Source organism: Mesocricetus auratus, unplaced genomic scaffold (genome assembly GCF_017639785.1).
Source record: "Mesocricetus auratus isolate SY011 unplaced genomic scaffold, BCM_Maur_2.0 Super-Scaffold_100015, whole genome shotgun sequence".
NCBI classification, from domain to species: Eukaryota; Metazoa; Chordata; class Mammalia; order Rodentia; family Cricetidae; genus Mesocricetus; species Mesocricetus auratus.
Window position 1 is genome coordinate 8,193,758 of NW_024429198.1, and position 21,653 is coordinate 8,215,410.

The window sequence follows — 21,653 nt, forward strand, 5'->3', positions numbered from 1 at the left end:
TAGTCCAGGCTGGCCTCAGACTTGCCACAGCTCCCTCTGCCTTCAGTGCTGAGACTGCAGGTGTGAGCCACTGTGCCCAACTGGAGATGTTTTACAGCTGTTCTCCTAAGATGAGAGAAATTCGTGTTCACATGTATTTGGCCGAGACAGAGAACGGAACTAGAACAAAATGTGATAGGTTCAGGGTTACGAATAGGGATGGTCTTGGTGTGGGAAGGTGGGTCTCTCAGAGATGTTCTTGTGACCAGATGATGGAGGTTCTGCATCCGGTGAGAAATTCTAGAAGGGAACAGCCCAACAACTTGGGCCAGCATTCCCTGCTTATTTTTGTGGGAGGGGGGGCAGGGGGGGCAGGGGGGGGGGATGGGATGCACAAGCTGGGAGTTTTGGCCTCTTGCTTCTCCTCCCTATTTTTATCTTTTTGAAACAGGGTTTCTCTGTGTAGCCTTGGCTGACCTGGAACTGAGAGATACACAGGTGTGCGTCACCACCACCCGGCAACCTATTGATTTTTTTAAAGCACAGCTTATATGTGTGGGGTGGGGAGAGGCTTCAGAGTAACTATGTAATTATTGAAGGAGGTCACACATTCAGAAACCCAATCAAATCAGATCAGGGAGGCAGAGGCAGGTGGATCTCTGAGTTCCAGGCCAGCCAGGGGCTACATAGAGAGACCCTGTCTGTCTGAAATTAAAAAAAAAAAACCACAAACAAAACAAAAGCAAACACATTCACCAAACCAACCAATCTTAAACTAAGAACAACCAATCTCGTGACTTGATCACTTATATCTTTTAACTATGAGTTTCTGGTCTATTTGTAAGTATTTATGTGCTGATATCAGTCATACAATTATATAATTTATGATTGTTTAGGATGAAAGCAAGTGTGAGGGCCAGAATTTAGATTTCCAGAACCTACATAAGAGCTGGGAATCATCTGTAATCCCAGCACCCTGAAGGCAGATCTCACTGCACAGGGCTCACTCAGAGTCGCTGTCTCCGTAAACAGAGTGGAGAGAGCAATCGAGGGACATACTTGCTATCAGTGCTGGACCTTCACACGTGTACACACAAACATGCATATCCATACACATACCATATACACGTGTACAAAAAACCAAAATAGACTTCCCCCCAGCCCAAACAGTTTCCCAAGATCATAAAGTGAAAAATTCAAGTTCATGAAGAAGCCATTCAACACCGTTCGCCCCTTCCTTTTCTTGCAGTCTAGCATTTGAAATCACAGGAAATCCTGGTTGGTACTCGGTGTCCTTCCTGGTGTGCTGGTGACAGTGCTCGCCTCGGTACCCTACCTGGAGCTTTAGCACACACAGGACACAGCCCACTGTCACAGCAGTGAAAGCACCGCGGACTCTGGAAACCATTCAGCTCCCGTACAGGAGGGATGGTTTCCACAGACGTATGCTTTACCTTTGTACACCCTCTTAATTACCAGGGGTCCGTTTCCAGACATGGACGATTTTCCTCCATCCAGACTCAGTCCCAGCCCCGCCGAGGTTTTCAGCACTTCCACACACAGAGCGTCGTGAGCAGCTCCGTTTCTCCCTGCGGCAAGGATGTTTATCATGAGAAAGCAGGCTCCTCAACATGCCACCTGTCTAATTGCCCCCAAACACGTTGCCTTGGGCACCGTGGACTCTGGTCACCCCTGAGTCTTGTCTGCTGGAAACTTGTCTACAGTCTGATCCCAGCATCAGGGTTGACCTCTCAGGAGGGAGCCCCTGCCTGGCTGTGGCCTGTGGGACTCATACCCACAGTTTTCTGTGTGTTCCTGCAAGGGCAGGGAGTGCTTCCTCTCCCAGAGAGATGCCCAGGGGACACTGCTCTTGTCAAGCCTCACATCCCGGTGAGGATGGAAGTCACACTCAGTGAATCAATTCCGTTTCCTGCCAACCTTGGCTGCCATAGCAACAGAATGTTGCCATCTGCTATGGAAAGCAGAGGCATTGGAGTGGCTCAGGAGAGGCTGTCATGATTGATTGGGAAGCTCCCTGGACCCGGGCGGGGCTTCCTTCCTGTGCTTCTCTGAGAGGAAACCCAGCATCCCTGGGGCATGGTTGCCTCCCTCACACTGGCGTCCTTCATTGGCATCTCGCTCTTGTGGTGGCGAGAAGCGTTTCCATGGTGATATCAGCTCCATGGCTTGTTTGGACTGAATAGGAACTGTACGCTTGTCTTTTAGTTCTCTTAAGTCGGTACACATGGAGTGGAATGGAAAGGTGTACTTAGCTGCTTCGAAGGCAGGAGAGGGACCACGAATGAATGAACCGACCTAATACAATCCTTAGGATGACAGTGGAACCAAGCTCCCTGCCAGTTCCTTACTGCAGTTTAAAGCCTGTCCGCAAGGTCTCAAAGGCGTGTGTGTGAGTCTATACATATATAATATATGCATATTATATATGAGATAGAATCTCTCTATGTAGTCTTAGTCCTGGAATTTCCTCTGCAGACCAGACTGGCCTCGATCTCATAGATCTGCCTACCTCTGCCTTCCTGAATACTAGGATTAAAGGCATGTGTCACCAAGAGTGGTCTAATTTTTTAATGTGTGACTTGCTGTTAAAAGGGGGAAAAGGAGGCTTTCACAATGGTCACCAACTTGGTTTCTCTCCTGGAGTCACCTGGCAACATTGTAGATGTACCCATGCCTGGCTCCTACTCCCCAGAATTTTTGGTTTAGTTATCAGGGAAATTTCTGGTCATTAGGGTTTTAAAACAGCTGTCTGGGTGCCTCCACTGTCCAAATAGGCCCACATCAGACAGACGCCTGTCAGTCTGGCACGGGGTAACTGCAGAGTGGAGGGAGGTTGCAATGCAATAGGAGATAGCAGGGAGTGGAGGCAAGCCCTCAAGGTGAGCTGCTTCAGAATACTGCAGTCTGGTTTAGGCTACATGCACCTGAGTGCCCCAGGAACCTTGCCTTTAAGCCACAGGGGAGAGTTATCTGTCACTGAGCTCACGTGTGTCACATTCTGGAAGCTGTCAGGATCGAGCACTCAGGGTTTCCTTGGACAAGCTGAATTCCCACTGAATACACTAAGCGATTCAGATGGTGCCTGACAGGACAGAGGTGAGCATGGCCATGGCTCTGAGGAGTGTAGGTGACCACGCAGGGCAGGGCTACTGAGGACACCAGCTCTGCAGAGGCACCTAGAGCACCTAGACAAAGAGTTTCTGTGTGTTTAACAGAATCAAACTCAAAGCATCTCCAGCAAAGCCTTTATGGGTAGATAGCTCAGACCACATCCAAGCCAAACCGAGCAGAGGCATTTGGCCACCCTTGACCGCCAGGGCAGATGCTAAGAGGAAACCAAGGCCCGCCTACCTTGAACTGGGGCTATTTGTGCTCTAGACTGACAGCGGGGCAGGATGCTAAGGGAATTTGCAGGATTTAGCTGAAGGCCGAGGAGCCTGGGCTGGGAACAGAACTAGTGTGTGTGGATGGTGGAAGGGGAATCTCTTGTGAGCCCCTCCTAAGCTGTGGGCACATAAGGGCTGCATCTCTACTTTCCAACACAGAACCCTGCTTAACCCCCTTCATCTCCTTACATCCGCTAAAAACAGGACACAGTGCCAATTGATATTTCTCAAGGATACACCTTGTTCAGAAATCTCTCCTTCAACACTGAATCCCCCATTACAAGAGCTGTTTTACTCACTAGCCTATTTTATCTTGCTAGTTCAGTTCAGTCCTTATCAGCCAGCTGCTCTCACACCCTGCTCCCTATCAGTGGAGGACTCACCAGCCCCAGGCTCCAGTGGCAAGGCCTTTCTGGGGAGTGGGCCCTTTCCATTGGCGGAGGGAGGCTCCTGCCTGAGCGAGGGCCTGGGCTGGTCATTCCCTTTCTTGATGATCATGAGGGCGTGTTTGTGCAGTTGTGCCTGGTGCAGAACCTTCACAACCTCACTGTGGGCTAAGCCAGCTAAGGAAGTGCCATTGATGGAGAGAAGGAAATCCCCTCGGCTCACAGTCCCTTCCTGAGAAGCCGCGCCCTGAGAAAACACCCTGTGGACCTAGGACAGAAAGGAAAAGAACAAATTCATTCAACCCTGGTAACTGATAGGGAGGAGCTGCAAACCCATGGTCAAGGAGCTTTTTCATGCCAAGCTTTCTATTCAAGAAGGATGGAATTACAAATCTCTGCAGAAGATCTACCCATATTTCCACTTTTGTTACTCACATCCATAGGGTGACATGAATAGAGACAGATAAGACTTGGGCTTGCCCAGTAAAAATGGCCTCGAGGTTGCCAAGTGATTTTCTAGAATATTACTATTGTGAGCACTTGACTCTCATTTCTTTTCTAGTGCTTAAACACCAATTATGACAATTATGCTGGTATATGTTGCATTTGGCCTATACACCACATTAGCTATGTGTATAAACACCCATCTTTGACAATGGAAACACTATGTACTATTCTCCCATGTTCCCATTTCCATGTCGCTAAAAGGGACCCAAGCTCATCGGATTGGAATTTGTTGTGTCCTGATCCAATTCTGCCGCTTACAGAGGAATACCCCAAGAACCTTGTATCGTGACTGCTTACCATGACTGATTTTGGCTCCACGTCTGCCCCTCCTGCCACGCTGAATCCCAGACCTGAGCCTTCCTTTTTATTCAAGACTATGAAGCAAGTGTCTTCTTTATTCTAAAGGAGAAAACAAGACAGCTTACTATGTATTCCTTGTACCCAGAGTGAGAAACTCTTATCTAAGTCTCATGGAGATGCTTGACATGGACTATAGTAGTTCTCCATTTAATCTAGAAATGGCAGGAGCCAGCGCAGCCTTCTTCTGTCTGTCCCAGACGGGCTTATGAGCAAAGTTTTGCAGATCCACCCTGCAGCTGTGGAACATGAATGAGGATGGAGGCAGGAGCTTTTCTGGGTCTCCAAGTCTTCAAAGCCATTTAAGGGAGATTGCTGCCTTCCCAGATTTGACCACAATACACTACTCTGTTGCACAGGGACCTTTTTATGGCATACTTCTCTAAGTCTATTGATTTATATACTATTATTTGAGATAGGGTCCATGTAGCCCAGGCTGACCTCAAAACTTGCTTTGTACCTAAAAGTGATGATCTTCACTTCTGATCTTTTTTGAAAATCGGAAATAGATTTTTAAAAATTAGACTGTCGCCAGGCATTGATGGTGCATGGCTTTAATCCCAGCACTCGGGAGGCAGAGGCAGGTGGATCTCTGTGAGTTCTAGACCAGCCTGGTCTACAGAGCAAGTTCCAGGACAGGTTCCAAAACAATACAGAGAAACCCTGTCTCAAAAAAAAAAAAAAAAAAAGACTGTCTTGCCTCAAACATCAGTCAAAAGATATCTTCGGCTTCATCCCATTTTAGACATGGTTCATTAACATTTTAAAGCTCTACACTGGTTTTTCATGAAGTTATCATCAAGGACTTCAACATGTTCTCAAACACACCAATACAAGAGAAAGCGGACAACCTTTGAGGAGGAGGCAAAAAGGGAGCAGAAAACCATTGTGGAAATCTGATGGACCAGTTGGTAAGTCATGAAGACTTCCACCACCCGGACCAGTGGACAGAAAGAAAGGCGACCCTGGACCGTCGGCTTTCTAAGCAAACACAGATGCACGTGGCTTAGCGAATGCTCTCTGCAGTTTCTGGAAGGCAGCGTGATGCTGGGATATGAACATACTTCACTGTCTGTTCAGGGACAGTGTGTTTTACAACGGGCATGCTGTCATCCAAAGTTTCATTTATCTGAATTAACATTTGCAGGTGTATTTGGGGAAACAGGTATAGGAGCGGCTGATGGTCAGGGTAGATTTTGCCTGAGAAACCTGGAACAGCATTGGGAAGCCAGGTAAATAGTGCACTCCCTGCAAAGCGTGGGTAACCAGAAAATAGTGCACTCCCTGCAAAGCGTGGGTGTGAGGTAACCAGAAAGGCAGGGCGGGTTTTGGCATCTCTCATCTTTCATGATAGACCAGAAGGCCATAATCTGTGGCTTTGTGCATATGGTTGGCTGTTCAGGGTTAAGTCCTTACTTCTCACTAGTGGACTAGGGTTGGGTAAGGTGTTGATTAGGAAGAAGTGGGGGAGAGGTAGCCTGGGGATTCCCCTTATTACCTTTGCAACTTTTTTTTTATACCCCTAAAGGTTTTCCCAGTGGAAGCAGGCCGGTTTAAGTAAGTTGGGAGGGTTCTGGTTTTAGCACCTGCACACCATACTCTCCGTGGGAAAGGCAGACAGACAGCGGGGTAAGGTTGGCTCTGCACTTGCTCCCTTCTGAAATCAGCTGAAGACAGACAGGGAAAGACAACCACATTCTGATGCCAGCAGGAACAGCAGCAGGGCCTGGTATTTGGTCTGCACCAAAGTCATCGCTTTGCTTCTGCCGTCTGAGGATGCATCTTATGTCTGTGTCCGGTTGAGGCTTTCTTGTGTCCTTGTACATCTGTTACAACACCTTTCAAGCAAAGAAAGCCTGGCAAGAACGAAAACTGCGCACTTCCTCCAAAGCATGAGTGTGTGGTAGCCAGCTGATGAATAGTCCTTTTTATTCAAAGGGAAAGCAGTCGACTCCACTAAGGGTCCCAGCTGTACTTACCTGAGCCAGTAGGTTGAGAATCTGAATGGAATAGGAACAAGTTTTTGTTTCCAGTTACCCCTCCTCCCTTCCCTCACCCCATCTCCTCGACATCCTGGCCCATTAGATGGCAAGGCTGAACCTTAGCTGAGAAACCCCAGATGGTACCAGGTGGCAGGGCAGGTAACTGCTTGAATAATGTTTGCAGATGTCATTAGTAACCCAGGGTGTTATCAGTCATTCCTATTTGCCTTTTTTCTCTACAATCTGTTGAGGTTTAATTTCTTACTACCCCAAGAAGTGTTCTGGGTGCCTCTTTTTTGTTACTGTTCACTGTCACGCACGGTTCATTTAAATGCTGTATCTTTGTCCTGTAGATTGGGGTTTAGCAACTCAATGAACTTCAGGGCACATGTGGGGCTATAACAGTGTGAGCATTTTACCAGCAGGTGGCTCCCCTTACTCGTTTATGACCACACTGAAAAGGACTGCGCTACAGGGTCATTCAACATTTCCTCTACAGACTCCTTCAAGGGGTAGAGAAGCTGGTGACACCTGCTGCAGGGGACTTGGCATTTCCGTCACAGCAAGGTTCAGTTCCTGGAGCCGGTGGCAGTCCAGGGGCAACAGACTTGAGCCCGGCGCCTGCACCCGGGGCGCCAGCGATGCAGCCCTGCTGCTTCATCCCTGGTTTTGTGTACCCACTCACCTGTGACTGTGCCTTCGCTTCCTGAATGAGAGTGAAGATGGTAGATTCTGACCCCACTAGTGACAAAACGGCTTGTAATTTCTGCTGGTCCCTCACTGAGGCAAGGAGTTGATTCAAACTAAGTGAAAAATACATTTGAAGTTAAAAGACAACCTCTCCATTTCCTAAGAACCAATCTGGAAAGTCTTCCTGCCATGTTGTGGGTGTTTTTTCTTTTGTTTTGTTTTGTTTTGTTTTTTGACCTTCTAGCTCCCTGCTGGGCTTAACTCCCACTCCAGAGTAACCATAGACTCCTATACGGCCAGCATGAATATGCTTCACTGACTGTGGGAAGTGACTTTGGGGATCCCTCTAGGATATTAAGGGACCAGGGCAGGAGGTTAGCAGACAGTTTCTGACTTGTTTAGAAATCAGAGGCCCTAGTGAAACATTTAAAAATTTTCAGAGTTTCCCACTTAATCTAGAGGCCCAGAATTCCCTGCGGCACAGCCTGCTCTTCCCCCCTCCCTCGCTTGTTACTCAAGAGCCACACACGGCAGCTTATGCGACTTCCGGGGCTTTTTATGCTTCCAGGACGGATACTGGAAATGTAACGTGGCTGGCTGGTGGTGGCACACACCTTTAATCTCAGCACTCAGGAGGCAGAGGCAGGCGGAGTTCTGTGAGCTTGAGGCCAAGCTGGTCTACAGAGCGAATCAGGACAGCCAGAGCTGTAACACAGAGACACTCCATTTCGAAAAACAACAAGAAAAAGAAAAAAGAAAATGCAATGTGGTCTAGATTGGATCCTGGGATAGAAAAGAACATTGGTGTAATTGATTCGGCCGAGTCTCTGTGGCTTTGTTCTTATGGCTGGTTGTTCAGGGTTAAGTCCTTACTAATGGGCTAGGGTTGGGTAAGATGTTGATTAGGAAGAATTGGGGAGAGGTAGCATGGGGACTCCCCTTATTACCTTTGCTACCTTTTTATATCCCTAGAAGGTTTCCCAATGTAGGCAGGCCAGTCTAAGAAGAGGAGCGGTGGATACTCACTTCACCGACCAGCTCCTTGCAGAAGGCAGGGCCTGCACGACCTCTTCCCCTTCCCCGGCTCCAGGGGATGCTGCAGGCTCGCTGGCTGAAGGGCTGTCTCCTCCTGGGTAGACTCTGGTCCTCCCATTCATAGGACATGAAAGAGAGGCCGATCCGTCAAGGCCTGGATGGCCTCTAGCTGGGGAACCAGCTGGAGAGGTAGCGGGGGAGCCGAGTGACCGTCTGGGGATGATTTCCAGCTGGGTTCTGAAGAGCACAGAGCCTGGGCCGGCAGAGTCCTCCCCACCGCACAGCTTGTCCAGGTCTGGCATGCTCAAGGCTCTCAGCTCATGGAGCTTGGATCGGGACACAGGGGAAGGCTGGGCGTGGCGTACTGAGGACTTGTTCCTCTTCGTGGGTGAGGCTGGGGTCACCGTAGAGGTGGGAATTCCTACAGGGACGAGTGATTTCTTTGGGTCTGAACTGGGGCTCTTGTTACTAGTCTCCGGTGGGTTCTGCCTAGAGACAACCAGCGTCATGCTGGACGGGGACTTCGTCATCTGCGGGAGAAGGCTGCTGGCTTCGCTCTGGCTTTCACTGCAGGAACTCAAGCTCCGTCTCAGTGACCGTGCTGTCACATCGCTGGGGTGGCTGTGCCTCCCTGAAGTGGTGCTGCCAGATGACCGTCTGCTAATGGGAGGCTTGGAGTTCACAGATAAGAATGGGGACGTGGTAGACTTGGCCGCAGGCCGGTCAGAATTGGCCAAGTTCTCAAAAGACTTGATTCTCTGCTTCACAGAGAAAAACGAGGTAGATTCATGGGGCCAATTGTGCTCATAGTAATAATGTCTCCTGGTGGCTTTGACTTTGTCCGCGACGAGGCAGCTCGTCTCAGGGACTGCACTGGCGTCCCCCCCATCTGTGGGTGGCAGGTTCCTTGATGTTTCCAGCAGAGGCTTCACACTGTACACATCCTGTCCATTAGTCACACCTCTGGCAGCCTTTGCCTCAGAGACACTGACGCTCATCACGGGGACCTGAGGGTCCTGAGGCGAGCAACTCGGGCTGTGTGGGGAAGGACCTTCTCGTCCAAAGTGGCTTGAGAACTGGGCTGGCATGGAGTAAGTCCTGGTGGCTGGCCTCGGTGTGAAGTAGGGCTGCTCCTCTCCCCCAGGGCCTGTGGGTACATCATTCTTGGGCATCCCTAGGGAAGCTGACATCTGGCTTGACCTGCCCTGGGAGGAATCCAGTGTTTTAGCAGGTAGCTTTGGGGAGGAGGCTGGCTTGGCTATCCCGAAGGACCGGCGAATTTCCTGCTGTCCCTGGGAGGCCAGAGAGGGAGGTGAGGGTGGGGACTTTGGGACTGACCCTCCTGACTGCCAGAGACCGATTCCACTCTTTTCCTGACAGCCGCTCTGGGCCAAGAACCCTCCCTGTCTGCCACCATCTGGTGGCTTGTCACCACCCGCATTCTTTGGCATTCTTTCAGGAGAAATATCAACTATCTTCAGCTGGGTTGTCCTTTCTAGAAGATCACTAGTGATTTTTTCACTTCCTTTCTCACCGATCCCCCTGGGATGGGCTGCTTCTGACACCACCGAGTCCAGTCGGCTGGGTGTGAGGTGCCTGCCCTGTCTGATCCCTGCCAAGGCCAGGCTGCTCCGTGGGGTTGTGGGACTCGCTGACCCAGAGTCACCATGGGGCACCTTGCCCTCTGCTCCATACCTAGGGGCCCTGGAGGTGGTTGGACAACTTGTGTCAGATTCCGAGTGGACAGCCATTTGGAGCCTGCTGTTTGCACTTTGCTCAGGGACAGTCTTGGGGGAGGTCAGGGGTAAAGTGAAGGGTCTGATGCTTGTGTCTGATGCGGAGGTCCTGGGTGACCCAGAGGCAGCCAGAGGTGGCTTGCCCTCGGGCATGCACTGGGGAGGCTTGGGGGTGTCCACAAGAGTGTTGGTAGGCTCTTCTTGGCCAGCTATGTGGAGCCGGTGTGACACTGCCTTGGAAAACATTTTATGGGAGGCCTGGGGTGAAATCAAGGTCTTCCTGTGATGGGTCCCACTGGCCACAGGCATCTCGGACCCAGCTTTGCTTTTGACACCCAGTCTCCCGAGCTTAGGGCCGCACTTGGCTTTCTGACAGTTACTTAGGGTTTCCACTGGGCTTTTCTCGGGCAGGTCTTTATTCTCCTGACTCCTGTGCAGTGGGGGAGGACTCTTAAGCACAGCCACGCCCTTGCTGGGGCTGGTGCTTACCATCTGGGCTTTGTAGCCAGGACTTATAGCCAGTGTCGAGGACCGGTCCTTCTCCGATTTGCTCTGCAAATGTGTGCCCTGGCCATTTCTATTTATTTCCTTAAACCAGGCCATGATGGGCCTCCTGGAGATCGATTTTGGTTTCTGTAGCAAGTCGTCCAGATTGCGACTCTTGGCAACGTGTAGGTTTGCCAAAACGGCCTCTCCATTCTTAGGGCCCTCGGCACTCAGGGCGTGCACACCGTGGGCCATACTAGCAGCCCCTGCTTCTTTGTTTGGGGCTCCCTCAGCCGTCAGGTCACACTCCAAGCCATTTACCACACTTGGGTTCCTAAGCGCAAATGGCAGGTCGTCACCATGGCCGGTCATTTCCGAAGGCTGGCTGCCTGCCATGACTGAGTTCACGCCGGTGGTGGCCATGATTTCTTCTGTGCACGACGGCCCCTGGCTCTGTGAAGCGTTTATGCTCACCCATGGCTCGTGCTCTCGAGAGCTTACATCCAGGAAGGAAAATGGCTGCGAAGAGCTTGGGATGGCAGTGTGTGAGGTCCCTGGCAGGAGGCAGGTCCTTTCACGGGAGTCCCCCACGGGCTCGCTCAGGGTACTGGGCTGTAGGGGTAGAACTCGGCAGAGTGCAGCCTGGGCAGGGGGATGGGCTGTCACCAGGGCCTCAGGGCAGTCGCTCGTGGAGCAAATTTCTATGTTTTCATCCTCAGACTCACTGGTACCTTCCTGATGAGGGGACCCATGGGAATGGGGAGGTGACCAGCTGTTCCTGGCGGCTGCCTGTGGGGCTTCAGCGAGAGACTCAGGGTCCGAAGACGAGTCTTCTGCATCACCGTACATGGATGAGAGCGATGGCTCTGTACTGTCGCCCGGGCCCGAGAGGGAGATACTGTCTTCATGGAAATTACTAAAATTTCTAGAGTAGTTGTTCAAAAAGTTCTTGTTCGCAGCAAAATGTTTGTCAGGATGGATGGAATCCAAAACGGAAGGCTGGGAGGCCCACTGTGGGGGCGGGGGTAGGCCCGTGTCCCCAGTCTTCCTTGGGGAGGACGTCTGGTCACTCCTGACTGATTGGGCATGGTGGGAACTGTCATCCCTGGCTCCTCCTGGTGGCTGGCCCTCAAAAATGCCCGGGTCAGCCCCACAGTCGGCTTTCTGGGAGGACTGTGACCTCGCCTCAGAGGCCTCCCTGATGAAGTTGTCAGTGTCTGTCACAGGGCTCTCTCTGCTCCCTGACGCTGTGCTGTCAGTAGCCACTGGCAGAGAGGGGCTGGCAGGTGATGTCTTCCCAGACACAGAAGCTGTATCTTCAAGCGGAGCACCATCCTTCCAGCTTTTAGGTATAATGAGTCCTGTCATTTCCAAGGCCTTGCTGGGCCCTGGACTCCTTTCTTGGGACACAAGGGAGACATGAGGGATGGCAGTGGCTGGTGTTGCTCCTGTGCTCATGGGGACAGCTGCTCTCCTGGTGTCGGGAGAGCTGTCCCCAAGTGCAGCCCAAGTTGTTCTAAAGTCAGGAGGAGCCAAGGCCTTCTCCCTGGGAGACGGGCTCCGCCTGTTCGCTGGTTTCACTTTAGATATGCCCTGGGACTCAGGCTCTGTGGTCCTGGGAGACACATACTGACCGACTTGCTCTGTGATGGTGGAGGTCTCGCTGGAGTCATGATGAGCTTCCCTGCTCTTCCCTGGGGAAGGGGGTGCTGAGGAGCCATCCCATTCTGTATAGGGCGATATGGGAGAAGAAAGGGAAAGTATAAGCAAACAAAACTCTCTAGAGGTCTAAACAGGTATAAATAATCTCAGTATTGTTTCTCAGACATTCCATGCCTACATATAGACCTCGTCTTTCTGGTTTTGTCTCTCAAACTGCAGAGTGATCACAGCTAACAACCTGCTTTAATGGCCTTAAAATAACAGACACACAGACGGGATGGACATTTAAACTTGCCCATTTCTCTCTCTGTTTGCTTCCAGACAGGAAACATCAGAAATCCCTTGCTTGGATTTCGTGACCCAAGCACCTCTGGCAGCAGAAGCTTGGGATACAGAGATGTCTTATTCCTTAGCTTTGGCCTAGACTGGGCAGAGGCTTCATGTCTCGTCCCATCCTCACACCCGTCCAATCATGAGTGACTTTAGTCTCAGACGCACCAACAGTCAAACCTCCAAACTCAAGAAGCTTACTTTTTCTATTTGCTGTCTGAGATGGTCTCTCTGTGGAGCCCTGGTTGACTTCTCACCTTTGACCCTCATGACTCTGCCTCCATGACAGGCCCGTGCCTTCACACTTAGCCAAAGGGCTTGCTTTTCAGCACAGCAGACAGAGTTAAGGGGAATGACAGAATGCTCCAGGTGGGGTTCTCCATTGACAGGGGCTCTAGCTCTGCCTCTGACATGGCTCGGAGAAGCAGGAGACCTGGAAGCCAGTCATTCCTGGGAACCGCAACAGTGGGAGTAGCTTAGGTTTGGTCCACGTTGGGAGGAGAAGAGTTGAGAGCAGAAGCTCTGAGGTACAGGGACGGGCAGAGCGGCTCTGTCCCCTCAGAAAGCCTTGCCGTGTGCGCTCTCTCAGGCTAATCTCACTTTGACATGTATCATCTTGCAGTGACAGAACAGGCTCAGATCTGAGAAGTCTTGGTTTGAGAAGTGTTACCCCAAATGTTAAGTTCCTCTCACATCTTTCCTATGAAATCAATTGGTTGGTTTTTATTTCAGACAGCGTTTGTCTGTGTAGCCCTGGCTCTCCTGGAACTCAGAGATCCACCTGTCTCTGCCTCCATAGTGCTACAGTTAAAGGTATGTGTCCCCAACAGCCAGCCAGCTATCAGTTTTTGTTTATTTTTGAGACAAAGTCAGGTTCAGTTGGCCTTGAACTTGCTATGTATCCATGGACAGCCTTGAACTTCTGGTCTTGTTTCTCGTCCCTTTAAAAGGCTGAGATTGCAGGTCTGCACCACTGTGCCCAGTTTATGTGGAACTGGGGATCAAACCTGGGGCCTTGTACATGCTAGGAAAGCACTTTACCGACCAATTCTGCTGCATACGAATACTAGGATTTTAACTATGTTTCTTCCTCTTTTTGGTGGTACGAGCATTGGAACCTCGGGGCCTGAATGCGCCAAGCAAGCACTCTACCACCGAACTCTATCCCCAAGTCTCGCTTTTCTTTAAGACACGCTTTCACTATGAGGCCATGGCTAGCCAGCTGGCCTCACACTCAAGGAGATCCATCTGTTTTGGTCTCCTGAGCGCTGAGATTAAAGGTTGGTAGTACCAAGGTAGCCTAGCCTCTGTGTGTGTGTGTGTGTGTGTGTGTGTGTGTGTGTGTATGTGTGTGTGTGTGTGTGTGTGTATGTTTGTTGGTAGGGGACAACTTGTAGGGTATGCTCTCTCTTTTCACTATGTGGGCTCAGGGATCTAACCCATAAGCCATGTTCTCTGGCTATCAAAGGCCGTTGAAGAGTTTCAGATTCGCTTACTAAAAATTCACTAACAGGCAAATTTTTGTTCAGTTTTTGTTGGTGAGCTGAGGTACTGCAAATTGTGTATTTTCAGAGGCCTGTTAATTTTGAGACAGGTTCTCATGTATCCCAGGCTAACCTTGAACTCACTGTATATCAGAGGATGACCTTGAGTTCCTGATTCTCCTCTCAAGTGCTCAAATTACCAAAGTGTAAGTCACCACAACCAATTTATGGGATGTTGCGAATGCAACCCAGGACTTCATACATTCATGAAAGTATTCCACCAATGGGGCCACGTCCCCAGTCCCTCAGACGGTTTCATTTGAGGGAGATGAACTCATCTGGAGGCAACCCTTGCACTGCCTTTCAAAATAATGCTTCAGTTGGAACCCCCACCAAATGTCCCCTAGCGGGCGCACCCCCAGGAAGAAAGGCTTCTGGGATGCGGATGCAGCTTCATCCCAGAGCAGGCTACAGTATAACTGAGTCACCAGGGCTCAGCACGACCTGCATGCTACACCTGTCGTGCAGGAGCACTGTTGCTATGGGAGCTGCTGAACATTGCCTTCTGTGGGCGTCTGAGGCTGAGAAGTGTGTTAGGTAGCATGCCGAGGAAAGACAAGGCCAAGACTACAGGTGACACTTTACCTGTTGTACATACAGCAGGGCCAGCAGGACACACAGAGTAGCAACGGAGATTCCCTCTGGGGGCTCTGGCAGTGTTAAAATTTCCTTCTCAGGTAGGTCAAAAACTTCCTAATCTTTGTAATAAAGACCCCTGCATTTCATTGCAAGCTAGCAACAGACGTAGTGTCTGTACTCCCCACACCTCTTCCGGGCTTTTCTCACAGCAGGTCTGGTGAGTGCTTGGGGGTTTTTGCCTCTGCTCCTGGTTTTAAGAGTGGCCAACTAAGAGAACCAGCCATGGCTGCCTGGGCTGTAGGTCAGCCCTCATGGCCAGTGTGTAGCTATAGTCGGGGGGGGGGGGGGGCACGTACCTGCATACAACGACAAACCAATCTTTCTTCCTTTCTGAAAGCCATCTCAGGAAAACTGTGTCTCTACATACCTTACCAAATGCCTCTTACATGCTAAGTATATACATACATATGTGATTCTTCTTAGGAAAATCACATGTGCTCACACACACGGTGCACACTGTTTCATGCACAGTGCTTTGAACAGTATACACTGAGAAACCCACAGATGCCTCAGAATCCAGCCCATGAGGCAGGCAACTGAGGATCTGTGTGACTTGCTAGGAGCTACTGCTTCTATCAGAGCTTGGACCTGGCCCTGGCCTGTGTGTGATGTCCATGTGCTTCTTGCTTTGCATCATTTTTAGACATGTTCTAAGGAGGAGGGCTTTAAAAACTTACTTGTTATGCGTATACATGTATACGTACGTCTGTGCCATGGCACCATGAGCCCACATGGTGCCACGGCACGGACGTGGAGGTCAGACAACCTGTAGGAGTCCTCTCCCACTCCATGGGTCCTGGGGATGGAATTCAAGTCTGCAGGCTCGACAGCATGCATCGTTACCTGCTGAGCCATCTCATGGGCCCAAAAACACATTTTGTTTTTAAAATGGTTGAGTGTAGTGCCATGTGCCTTTTAAAAAAATTATTTATTTATATTTTATGTATGAGTGCTCTGCATGTATGTCTGAATGTCAGAAGAAGGCATCAGATGGAAGAGGGCATCAGATCCTATTTTAGATGGTTGTGAGCCGCCATGTGGTTGCTGGGAATTGAACTCAGATCCTCAGGTCCTCTGGAAGAGCAGCCAGTGCACTTAACCACTGAGACATCTCTTCAGCCCCACAGGTTTTTTTTTCTTTCTTTCTTAAGGTAAAGAGTTCCTTCTTTTATCAGGTATGTGTTTTGGGATTTTTTTCCCCTTTAAAAAAATTAGATTTTGAAGATATCTTTCCTGTACATTGGAAGCAGCTAAGCTATTTATGATAAAATTAGAAAGAAAAAGGATCATGCTCAATAGTCAAGGCCTCTGCTGGCCCCTTGGACTGAGAGAGAGAATGGAAACACCACAGAAAAATGGACAGAAGCGCTAAAAATTGTAGGAATCAGGTAATTTGATGTGGGTCAAACACTTCAGGGATCCCTCCAAAGCCCTAGGGGGCGCCAGAGCATTATCGCCTCAACCCTCTCAGGCTCCTTATATGTGAGAACTCAATGACAACCAGCACAGTATGTTTCCAGTGATTTATATGTTAATATAGCGCATGTATTGTTACATATTAAACGTTACCAGTTCCTGGCACTTGTATTTACTGTTTGCTTCTTTCCTTAAGGCTTATTACTGGTGGGAAGTCCAGAGAGGACAGACGACACCTGTAGAGGCCTAGACGCACAGACAGTTGAACAGGTGGGAAAGCACCAGGGGACACGGAACAAATGTCTTGTCTTTGGCTCTGGGCTGGGAGACTAAATGCCTCTCTGCCCCAAAGAGCTTGCCTGTATAAACACCTCCTCAAGGCACAAACCCTCAGGACTAGCAAAATTAGACTGTCTAGAATAATTCCTTGAGTGAATAGATTTTCTACATTGTTTCAAATTAAGAGGAGATTGGTTTTGGTGATGAAAGAAAGCACTCTTTTGCCTCTTTGATTCGGAGGGCAATGGAGGATCCCAGGAGAACGGCCGGACAATTGTGCTACAGAACGTGCGCCCTTAGCAAGCACGTGGACACTGGTCTCAAGCGAAGGCTGTTTTGAAAGGTGACTTCCTGAACTGCCTCCATGCAACTTCATCTGCTGCAAATGGAGCCCCATTTAAGCTAATGGGCTTAGCAGTAACGTCAAATTGCTAATGAAAATTGCCCTTTTAACATTTAGTCACCAGTGGGTGATTGTGAACTGAACCTGAAAGATGGAGCAGAAACCATGGTGACGGACTCGTCACTGATGGAGGAAGGAGGAGCTACTGAGTGCTTCCGGGGTCTGCCTTCTGTATGTGAGTAGTCAACGGTGTGGGCAGAAGATAGGTGTGGTGGCGTGTGCCTGTGGGTCATGTACCCAGGACTAGCTGAGGCAGGACGCATACAAGTTCCAGGTCAGTGGAGGCAATAAAAAGAGATATTCTACAGTTCCAAACTTTAAATTTGTAGGACATCCTTGAGCTGGTGAGACGGCTCAGTCGGTGAAGGCACCTGCTGTCAGTCTTCAGACCTGAGTTAAATTCCCAGGAGAGAACTGACTATGGGAAATTGTCCTGAGACGTTGGCGTGTGCATGCGCACCCACACACACACATATCTACACGCATGCGCGCATACACATCTACACACACACAAATACAAAACAAATAAATAAACATAATAAAAATGTTATGAGATTACCCTGATTGACAAGGGAGCTATCTAATTTTTCTATTACCACCAACACTTCAGTGGCTATCAGGCCATTACAGTAATTACCAGCCACTAAGACAAGTTTCCTCTTCCACAGAGAAAGCAAGAAGTCACTCAATTCAGCTTGACTGAATTAAAAAAAACATCAAGACGTAGGTGGCCGTGATTTCTGCTTCCGTGCCGTCAGTCCGTCTCTCGTCAAGCTTAGGTAGTTTTCCCTACATTATTATTTATTTACTTTTTACTTTTCCTTGTGGAGGTTTCTACTGCCATTTCTCAGTGCACTTGATTTCATACAAGCAGACTATGGAGGTTCTTGGGGGGAGGGGGTCGCATTTCTTATGTCTCATCTATGTCACAAAATGAGACCAAACTTGGATGCATTTAAGGGGGAATGCACATTTTTTGGGGGGTGGGGGGAGCTAAGCACAGTGATCAGGGGCAGCGATTTCATGAAGTCACCATCTAAATACTGATTTCCCTCAGTGGTTTTTCTTCCCTCCTCAAAGTTATCTTCTTGCAATACTTTCTCAGGATGTGTGTTTCCTGTCCCTCAATGGAACCAACAGTAACAGTCTTACCAGTCTCAGGGTGTGGCCCGCACTCTGGCGCAGCTCCCTGCAGGCTCTCTGTGGGGGGTCCAGTGTTTGGGTGGCATGGGGTACTGGCTGGTCCACAGTTGGTGGGGACATATCTGTCCCCCGGGGTGGGATTTCCCCAAAGTTCCTGGCACAATGAGAAGCAGAAGCCACGTTAATAGCTTTTCAGGGTTTCTGCATCCTAAGACAGTAGAGGAGAATCAGTCTGGGAGGAGTGCCTAAGTCAGCATCATCAAAAATTGGGCTGGAGCTGCTAGACCCAGGCCCTGGATTCTCATCCCTAAAGCCTATGGGCTCGCAGCTTTCAAAGAGGGATAAAAAGACTTGCCAAATCTCAAAAGTTTTAAAGAAAAGACGGATAAATGAGAACAGCTATAAGAGCAGCAGGTAAGATTTATAAGGTGGGAGGTACCTTCCAACATTTCTTAAGGATAGCCAAGACTGTAGAATCAATTCCTAAGTTTGATAGTGAGGGAGAAATGAAGCTGGGATGTGATATTTCTAGATTTCCCTCAGGCCAAGTGTCAATTACTTTATCTTCCTTTCGTCTATGGAATACTGAGCACAGAAACAAATTTAAAACTCACTAAAAAGCCCAATTATATTCACTGAGTTGATGCATCATAAAGTGGCCGACAGGTATGTGTGTGTGTGTGTGTGTGTGTATGTGTGTGTATGTGCATTATTTACTGATAAGAAAGAAATGAAACATAAAAGAAACAGAAGAGTGGGAGCCAGACAGAAGTGGGGGTGGGCGTGCCCCTCAACTGCATATTTTAAAACAGTTTTCTGTTACATACGAATTTTACCTTAATACAAACTTCTAACGAGGACTGGGAGAAGGCCCAGTAAGAGTGCTTGCTGTGCACACAGGGCCCAAGTTCAGATCCCAGCATCCACGTGAAAGTAAGGGGTTGATGCCTGTAGCCCCAGCATTGGGGTGGGGGGCGGGGGTCACTGGCACTCACTAGTTTGCCACCTTAGCTAAAAATCAGCATGCTCTAGTGAAGGACTCTGTCTCAAGGGAGTAAGACAGGAAGAGATGGAGGGGGGAGGTGATACCTTCCCTGACCTGTGTATATGCCTGTGGGAGTGAGTACCTACACACGTACACACACATACACACACGTACACACACACATACATACACGTACACACATATACATACACGTACACACACATACACATCACACCACACATACACACGTATACACACATACACACACACACATACACACCACAACCATACACACCAATAACCACCACATCACAAAATTTTAAAAGGTGCTGAACAGAAACAACAGAAAACACTAGAAGATACTGGCTTCTCATATTTGAGGATGTCTTACAGTGAGAGGCATTCTACTTTCTTCTTATTTTTTTTTTATTAAAACCAAATTTTAGAACCAAAATTTTTACAAGAAAAACATTTTACATAAAAATATTGCTCAACCCCCCATTTAAAAATTTATTTGTTTCTTTTTGTCTTTTTGAGACAGGGTTTCTCTGTGTAGTCCTGGATGTCCTGGAACTTGCTCTGTAGACCAGGCTAGCTTTGCACTCAAGAGTTCCACCTGCCTCTCCCTACTGGGTGCTGGCATTAAAGGTGGATGCCACCACCGCCACCTCTTCCCTGCCCATTGTAAAGACTTATTTTTATTTTATGTGTATGAGTGTTTGCCAGAATGTATGTCTGTACACCTCATGCCCTTGGAAGCTAGCAGAGGGCATTGGATCTCCTGGGACTGAAGTTACAGAAGGTTGTGAGTAAATATGCAGGTCCTGGGAACTGAACCTGGGTCCTCTGGAGGAGTACCTGGTGTTCATGACCACCAAGCCATCTCTCCAGCCACTCAAAGGTTCTTACTGTAAATATTTCAGACTTATAAAAATCTTAGGCTGGGCTGGCTCAGTGGGTAAAAGCACTCGCCTCCAAGCGTGATAGCCTCCATTTGATCCCCAGGGACTAGAGAGAGAGAGAGAGAGAGAGAGAGAGAGAGAGAGAGAGAGAGAGAGAGAGAGAGAGAGAGAGAGAGGGAGGGAGGGAGGGAGGGAGGGAGGGAGGGAGGGAGGGAGAGAGAGACACCCGAGCCCTTCAAGTTGGCCTCTGACTGCTACAATGGCAGCATGGCGCATGTGCGATTGAATGAGAGCAAGAGGGAGAGTGTGAGAGAGACAGACAGACAGAGACAGACTATGCACACATTAAATACTATGAAAAATCCACTCCACCTCAGTATATATCTATGTTTGCGTTAACCAAGGATCTCATTTGTAGCCCTGTCTAATCAGAACTGCTAGCATGACAGATATGCGACACTGTATTTAGCAAGAGCCATTCTTAATAAATATGCATACTTGTGAGTAAAAATCCTGGTCTGGCCTTCTATGGTTGTCTAAAACTTGATGGGGAGCCCCTGTGAGGAGGGATACGATGGAACCCAGGACTGTGTATGTGCATATGTACAGGGCTAGCACTGTGCCGCTGAGCTATGTCTCCTGCCCAGACTGTATTTTCTAAAAGAAAAGAATATGCACTAATGGCATGTATCAAAAAACATGTACTGCGTGGAGGTAAATGCAACCTCAAAGAATTATTTATTTATCTTACTATATGGGTGCGCTGCATGTATGTCTGCACGCAGAAGAGGGCACCAGATCCTATTATAGATGGTTGTGAGCCACCTGTGGTAGCTGGGAATTGAACTCAGGACCTCTGAAAGAACTGAACCATCTCTCCAGCCTAGCAATTAAAATTTTTGAGGAGAGGGGAAAATGTGAATGCATAAGAAAAAAAAAAGACTTCTACCTCACAGATTTTATGACTTCTTATTTTCTAGGTCCATTTATTCAACTACTCTAAATCATAAGACACTATCTTCATTAATAAGGCTTTAAAATCATTTCAGACTCTTTGCTCAGAGACTGAACAATTTCCTTATCGTCTTTTGCTGGGGAAGAGAAATAACAAAAAAATTAAGTGAACAATCAGAGAATAACAAACATACGAATAATTAGTTATTCTAATTTGTGTCTAATGTGATGGATTGTAAGTTTGGAAAGGACAGAGCCCTGCTATTTTGTATGACAGTTTCTTAGTTTCTGTTTTTTGAGACAGGGCCTAAGGTATGTAGGGAGCTAGCCTCAAACTCATCAAACCACCTGTCTCCGTCCTGAGGGTTGGGTTACAGGCATGCTCTATCACGCCTGCTTCATATGATATGAAAGGTCTATGTAGCTCTAATCACACACAGTCTCTTGTAAGGATCTTAAAAGGAATCAAGGGTTCCTCATGACTACATCACCTGGACAGTTGACATTTGCTGGTCACGCCCATCAACCAACCAAGGCAGAAAGCAACCTCCTGCCTCATAGCCCAGCCCAGGAAGGTTCAATGACTTGCTCATGTCATTACGCAACTTGTGCCAACTAGTCAGTGAAGCTGGCCCCAGGCCCAGGGCTTTACTCCCTTCCCACAATGCCTTCCCATCGTCACTGCTGGCCCCGTGCCCTGTAAGGGAGTGCCTACATCTCTTTGGCTGAGTGGTCTCATGACTAACAGCCTGCCACCATAGTAATGGGCACCGTTGAAAGATAATCCTGCCGTCACCATCCCCCTTTCATCCAACTTACCCGTCGCCTTAC

General features: G+C 48.8%; 1 protein-coding gene across 9 annotated transcripts in view; it reads right to left on the bottom strand.

Moving 5' to 3' along the window:
* Pdzd2 (PDZ domain containing 2) overlaps positions 1-21,653 on the bottom strand; it is a 366,700-nt gene that overhangs the window by 5,495 nt on the left and 339,552 nt on the right. For 8 of the 9 annotated variants that reach the window (XM_005078018.4, XM_040757639.1, XM_040757637.1 and 5 more), the window contains 6 exons: positions 17,991-18,135; positions 8,335-12,292; positions 7,304-7,421; positions 4,577-4,678; positions 3,770-4,040; positions 1,434-1,568 (listed from right to left, as the gene is read on the bottom strand). In XM_005078018.4, the coding sequence (XP_005078075.1) occupies positions 1,434-1,568; positions 3,770-4,040; positions 4,577-4,678; positions 7,304-7,421; positions 8,335-12,292; positions 17,991-18,135 (4,729 nt within the window). The remainder of the gene's footprint in view (positions 1-1,433; positions 1,569-3,769; positions 4,041-4,576; positions 4,679-7,303; positions 7,422-8,334; positions 12,293-17,990; positions 18,136-21,653) is intronic. The other variant, XM_040757638.1, reaches the window with a different exon arrangement.